Source organism: Alexandromys fortis, unplaced genomic scaffold, assembly GCF_014885135.2.
Source record: "Alexandromys fortis isolate MF-2015 unplaced genomic scaffold, M_Fortis_MF-2015_v1.1 scaffold_153, whole genome shotgun sequence".
NCBI lineage: Eukaryota > Metazoa > Chordata > Mammalia > Rodentia > Cricetidae > Alexandromys > Alexandromys fortis.
Genome location: NW_026068032.1, coordinates 2,693,221 through 2,700,124, shown reverse-complemented (window position 1 = coordinate 2,700,124; position 6,904 = coordinate 2,693,221). Strand labels below are relative to the sequence as shown.

General features: G+C 48.5%; 1 protein-coding gene across 3 annotated transcripts in view; it reads left to right on the top strand.

The window, feature by feature from the left end:
* Window positions 1–464: 464 nt before the first annotated feature.
* Window positions 465–6,904, top strand: part of Tm7sf3 (transmembrane 7 superfamily member 3) — a 29,492-nt gene continuing 23,052 nt past the window's right edge. For 2 of the 3 annotated variants that reach the window (XM_050164681.1, XM_050164680.1), the window contains exon 1: window positions 466–686. In XM_050164681.1, the coding sequence (XP_050020638.1) occupies window positions 611–686 (76 nt within the window). In that variant the 5' untranslated portion in view covers window positions 466–610. Of the gene's footprint in view, window positions 687–6,904 lie in introns of all 3 variants that reach the window. The other variant, XM_050164682.1, reaches the window with a different exon arrangement.

The following is a 6,904-nucleotide window of genomic DNA, read 5'->3' as shown; positions in this document are numbered from 1 at the left end:
GGACAGTTGTCAGTTTCAGGCCAAAGTGGGCTACATAGCAAGACCCTATCTTAATAAAATAAAGTTCATTGGTAATGGTACAAGTTTATCTCCTTTGGGAGGAAGAGGCCAGAGGTCAGAAGTTCAAGGCCATCCTCCAGAGGCTCAGCGGTTGGAGGCCAACCTGAGCAACAGAACTGGTCTCAGAATAAAGGAAGCCTGGCTGTGGTGGCGCACACCTTTAAGGAAGCAGAGGCCGGGGGATCACTGAGTTCGAGAACAGCCTTGTCTACAGAGCAAGTTCCAGGACAGCCCAGGGGTACACAGAGAAACCCTGTCTCAAATAAAGTGAAAAAAGAAGGAAAAAAAGAAAAAGAAAAAAAAAAGGAAAGAAAGACCCAGCGGTGAGTGCCCGCCCCGCCCGGGAGCCCCGGCAGGAGGCGCGCGCCCGCGGGGCCGGGCGAGCACGCGCGCCGCCGTTCAGCCGGAAGAGCGCGCCTGGCGGGGCTGGGGCGGCGGGAGAGCGGTGCGCGCGGGCGCTCCGGGGGGAGCAACCCCGACCCTGCGCGCCCGACCCGCCCGCCCGCCCGCCCGCCCGCCCGAGCGCGCGTCTCCGCCGGGGTCGGCAGCGATGTGGCCACTGCGGCTGCTCGTCCTGGGGGTGCTGGCGGCGGGCACCGCCGAGGCCCAGGCGAACTCCAGCGACGGTGAGCTTCCCGAACTGCATCTGCTCCCCCCGCAAGGCCGCAGGCCGCCCGGGTCCGTGCAGCCCTCCCCCGGACTGCAAGCGCGCCTCCGGCCGGCCGCGGGTTCGGAACCTGGTCCATGCTGTCAATGCCTCATTTGGGCAGGGAACCGGGGAGAGATAAGTAGCCCCCGTCTCAGACTTCTTCCCGGTCGGGAGCAGCCATGTTTGTAGTTTTAAGTAGACACTTTGGAATGGCCCTTTAAGCTGCCGGCTGTTAGCTCAGCACCCTGGAAGCTGAGGCAGAAGGATGAGGGGTTCGAGGCTAGTCTGGGGAGTGAGAGTCAGGCCCAAACAAAAGCTAAAACCACTCCTAACGCCTCTGCTACGGGACAGCCAAGTCTGTCGAGGAACCAAGGCATTCCAAGTAGCAGTGGCTTTGACAGTCCAACATCTAGATGCTTTCCTAACGGGTCAAATTTTGCAGTTGGGGAGGAAAAAACGAGCCAGCGATGGGGCTGGAAATCCTAGGTCATGTGCGCTGAGTGAAAAGGGTTTAGGCGACAACTGGGGTGGGGTGAGGTGGAGGGGGCATTAATGGGAAATGTGAAAAGCACTAATTGTGCCAGGCTGTGATCACGTGCTTTTCCCGGAGACGTTAAGTACATTCCTTGTTTTGAGCTTGAGACAAGCCACAAAGACAACAGTCTTCTGGGTGTTGGGATCGGGTTTTTTTCACCCCATAGATGCTTATCTCTGAAACTCCTTGGTTAGACCACATTTTAGGAACTTTTTGTTCAGCAAAGGCCAACGTTGAAAAGTACAAATATATGTGTGTTGAATACGCACACACATACACACACACGTCCTATTTTCTTGAAAAAACTCTGGCTTACAGTGAGGGGAAGCGCTCTCCTCTGGCCATCTGTTAGGTCCTTTCATTGCCTGAGCCTCTAACCCTCAAAGCCCCGAGATAAGCGAATGAACAGCTTGTGGCACCCTGAAAAAAGGCATGGCGCCTATGCTATGGGTACGTTGCACATGGGGACTGGGAATGAGGCTCAGTTGGTAGAGCTGATTTCTCTCCCCAGCCCACAGGGACTGACCGGTGTGTGTGTGCCCGCGCCTGCGTGTGTGCCCGCATGCCTAGAACCCCAGCATTCAGAGAGGATCAAGAGTTCAAAGTCAGATTCAGCAATATAAAGAATATGAGACCAGCCTGGGCTACATGAGACCCTATCTCAAAAAACCAAACCAAACAAAAAACAAAAACCTTTTCCAGCATGAGGCCTTATGTGTAATCTTTCTATGAATCCTAATCTTTGAAACAGCCCTCTGAAGAAGGTGAGTGTTCAAGGGTTGAGTTTTGGGCTGACTCTGGAGGGCCGGGAGCCAGACTTTTTTTTTTTTTAATTTCTAGTTTGGAGTTTTAGTACTTAATATCTAGAATATTTTACACAAAAGTTGAGAAAGAAAAGTGGTAAGCTGAGAGTTAGTAATTTTTTTTTACCCTCCTCTCACCTGATTTCAGCACGATACCACCGCTGTGTGCTGTTCTTTCTGCTGTGTTAGTATTGTTTTGTACAGGAGAGGGATGGGACCCAGGGATTCAGCAGCTGATTAGCGCTTTAATTCCCCACGCCTTGCATGTCCCTCTGGTGCAGCAGCTGGGTTGTTAATAGACAAGCGACAGGAACTGGACAACCTTTGTAATTTAGAGAGATCTATCTGCCAGACTCTGAAGGATGAGGGGACCGGGGACCCGGGAGGTGGCTTGGGGCTTAGTGAGGGCTGGGAGAGAGATGGGGGTCCTGGGGTGGCTGAAGAAGCGGCTTCCTCGGACAGGCTGGGTGGGGGGCTTGTCTCTGTGTCTAAGTGGCCACCCTTCTCTTGGAGTCCTACTCCCTGCTTGCCTGGGTGCCTTCATTTTGGCTTTAGATTCTTGTGCAGTTGCTCACCTGGAAATGTGCCCTTTAAGAGTTGATTTGGGCACACACTTTGTACTTTGAAAAGTGCTTTGAGTAGGGCCATGGGCTGCCCTGCGTTTAGATGCATGTGGCGACTTCCAGAGATACTTGAAAGGCCGTGTGTTCATCATCGTGTGTCCTGTGAGTTTATACATTTACTTTGTGGAACTGAGGATTGGACCCTGGGCCTTGCACATAGCAGACAAGCATGCCACCACTCAGCTACATCCCCAGTTCTTGCCTTTTAATTTGTGTGTGTGTGTTAATGACTTCATCTGACAGTAAAATCAAGTAATCAGTAGCTGAACTATAATTCTGAGCACTTCGGAGGCTGCGGCAGGAGGATTGCCTCCAGTTCAAGGCCAGTGTGGGCTACACAAGAAGACCCCATCTCAACAAAACCCAACAACCCACAAATGGCTAAAACTGGTGAGGGACAATTGAACGCCAGCCCACTGAAGGGGCTGGCTCGTTTTTTACTCAGCATTGGGTGGAAGCAGTAGGAAGCTAGGCTTTGTCGGTTCTGAAGTTGGCTGCTGAGTGCCCAGTGGCCAAGGAAGGAAGCCCAAGGTACCTCTTAATACCACAGCAAAAGAGGGAGTTGGCGGCTTTAAGATAGGGATCTGGTTGTGAAAGAGGAAAAGGTTGGGAGTGGAGGGTGGAAGGAAAAAGTGACTGTGTTTAAGGATGGGAAGCTCATGTGGGAACAAAGCAGAGGCCCAGAGCCCAGTGTGAGCAGGCTCGCCTTGACTGGCTGCCCCTCCGTAAAAGCCCTTTGATGTGCAGTCTGTCTTCTTCCCACCCCCAGTCATAAGATGTAATTATTCCCGTCAAATTCTCCAGAGGGCTTGGAGGTGAAGTTGGGCTCCTATTAACCTCTGCAAGATGTATTTGGGGTATGTCTTCTCTTGCCAAATCTCTTTCGTGAGAAGAAATTCACTGGAGTTTCCAGCCGGGTCTGGTATCTCAGGCTTTGACATGACCCAGCTGGCTGTTTGGGAAGTTGAGGCAGAAGGATTGAATTTCAAGGCCCCTTTGGGCGATAGAGTAAGTTCAAGGGCGCCGTAGGCAACTTAGGCCCTACCTTGAAATACAAATATTATAGAGGATAATGTGGTAGACTTGCTTAGTTGCTTAGTGCCGAGAGGCTCTGGGCTCATTCTCCAGTACCAGAAATAAACAAGTAACTACAGACGCAAACAAAAGAAAAGTTAAATGAAGTTTCTATCGTGTGTGCGGTAAAACCTGTTTGGACTTCTCTCTCTCTCTCTCTCTCTCTCTCTCTCTCTCTCTCTCTCTCTCTCTCGTGTGTGTGTGTGTGTGTGTGTGTGTGTGTGTGTGTGTGTGTGTGCATGTTCTGCCCAGGGCTTCATATGTTAGGACATGGAGTTATCTCTCACTGCCCTCCTCCCCTTCCCCCCAGGCTTTTGGCACTGAGCCCAGCACCCCGGGCAAGCATCTACCACTAAGCTATCCTCCAGGCCCCCGTGGAGTGTCTCTTGTCACTCTGTGGAAGTCCCCACATTGTTGCTCATTAACGGCCCAGCATCTCTGGGAATGTCCATCCGCTCCCGGCTGCTTTCTCAGTAGGGCCAATCTGAGAATTCCTGGATGGTTTTGGCCTTTCTTTTACCGTGAGTCGCTACATCTCCAGGGCGCTGGCAGGCTAAGGAAGCTCGTGGTGGTTATAAAACCATTTTCCATTTGGTTGGTGCTTTGATCAGTCCAGTGATTTCTGTAACAAAGTCACCTCCCTAGTACGGGAGAGAACGGAGGCTCTGAGGAGATAATTACCTCACCTCAGGGCACACACTTCAGTCTCTGTTGAACTAGCTTTGCTGTCAGGCGACTGGTTCAGCGCCAGACACTGGATCATCAGATCGGTCAGAGACCTGCGTAGCTAGGAGGGAAACCACATAAGCTTGGGTTAAAATGCAATCGTCTATACAAATTGCGCAATGGCTCTTGGATGGCCACTCATTGCCGTACACGAGACAGCTCAGTCAGGAATGGAGAGATGTGCTCAGGCCTCTCTTATTCACCAGTGTGCTGTGTGCAGTTCTCAGTTACCTGGAGAACTTTCTGTTTTGTTTTTCCAGACAGGGTCTTGTTTAGCCCAGGCTGGCCTTTAACTACCCACGTAGCTTCGAGTGACTTGAACTTCAGCTCCTCCTGCCTCCACCCGTCTCCCGCGTGTTGGGATTACTGCATCCAGCACCTGCTATGTACTGTTGTGATCCAATGCGGGGCTTCAGTCAAGCCCCTCTGCCGACTGAGTTATCGTCCTAACCTTTCTCTGCTGTTTGAACAAGTGTTTGGTTTTAAGTTCAATCTGCAGCTACTGCTAGGGATTTGGGAGAGTGTGGACAACAGCTCATCTCCATGATTGTCACAAGCAACCAGGATATATTGTGATTTCCTTATGATAAGGACACTTCTGATAACTGTAGAAAATGTGATAGATAGGAGCTGTGTTGGAAAAGAGAAATAATTTAGGGTGCCTGTTCCTAATGTTACTGATATGAAAGCAACAGGACTAGGTTTTAGATGCCATCGACAATGTCTACCCACCCACCTTCACTATCCTTCTCCTGCCTGGTTCCTGCCACGGGCAGGCTGGGTGGAGTTCTTGAAGGCAGGGGCTTCAGCTTAAACTGTCAGTCCTGTGTCTCAGGCTGTTGGTTTTCATTGAGAACTTGGGAAGTTATTCTTGATAAAAAAGAATAGAGTTAAACATAGCTTCTTAATAGCAGCACTTTCTTGAGTGGGCTCTGCTTGCTAGAGGCAAACGTTCTCATTTAAGAAACGCTTCCTGACTCAGCTTTAGCTGCAAAACCCTGCAGCTCTTTTAAGAGGTCCTGCCATGAAACATTTAAATGGTGTTGATGAAAAGCTGACTGCATGCTTTTTGGTGGTGGCAGGGACCTTGAAATGCCATAGAGTTGTGGCAATAAACATGGCTACAGCTGGTACCTCTGCCATAAGGCTGGAGTCTCAGAAAGCTAAAGAATGGGCTGGATCAAGCCATCAAAGATACGGCTTTAATCCTAGCCATATTGCCTGGCAAACTGAAGACTCACGTGGTCAGACAAAGAGAGATATACAGTAAAGAGAGATTCAAAGACAAAAAAAAAAAAACCTCTAAATGGTTTACAGTGTGTTAAAAATATATGCAGACTTGGGAGAAAAAAAAGGTTAAAGTTCTTAAAATAAAATAAAAAGAGTAGTTGGGTGTGGTGGCACACACCTTTAATCCCAGCACTTGGGAGGCAGAGGCAGGCGAATCTCCATGAGTTCAAGGATAGCCTGGTCTACAAAGTGAGTTCCAAGACAAAGATACATAGAGAAACCTTGTCTCAAAAAGCCAAAAATTAAAAATAAAAGAAATAGAGTTTAAAATAAAGACACACGCAGAGAATCTGGATACTGTATGTTATTATGCTCTCTTTGAATTGTTTGAATTCTGAGGAAGGAGCAACAGCTGCTAAAAGATATTTTCTTATAAATTCTGCTGAATTAATACAAGATAGGTATTTTGAAAATACCTTGACTTCAAATTTGAAATCAAAAGATATGTTACTTTGGAGAAGAGATTTTCTTTTGTTTCCACAGAAAATGAGAGGCTGTGGATTCATTCTGAGTTAAGAAAAAGCAGGTTTGATCAAGGAAGACCACCTGAGAAATCTCCAGTAGGAACAGATGGCCCATATGCCTGAGTTCTACATCCAGAACAGATTCAAGATGCTATCTGAGATGATCAAGCTTTACAGGTTACTCCAGTCAGGACTTCATCATAACTCTAAATTTTCTTTAGGTCCCTATAAGATTATTAGCACCCCCAACCAGCAGGAAGTAGCCTGGAAAACTATACCCACATTCTCCAAAAATGAACTATGGATATTTTCCTTTGTTTAGAATGTTGGTTACAAGTTTTTATGGGCCGGGTGATAGTGGCGCACACCTTTAATCCCAGCACTCGGGAGGCAAAGGCAGGCGCATCTCTGGGAGTTCGAAGCCAGCCTGGTCTACAAGAGCTAGTTCCAGGACAGGCACCAAAGCTACAGAGAAACCCTGTCTCAAAAAAACAAAAACAAAAAAAAAACAACAAGTTTTTATGGCTAATGGTCATGCGAAAAGCTAAACAAAGGATATTAGATTCAGAGTTCTTTTTTTTTTTAAGAGGGGGAAGTGGTGTGGGACAATGGTCTATATTCTGTCAATTATATTTTAAATAAATGCTGATTGGCCAGTAGCCAGGCAGGAAATATAAGTG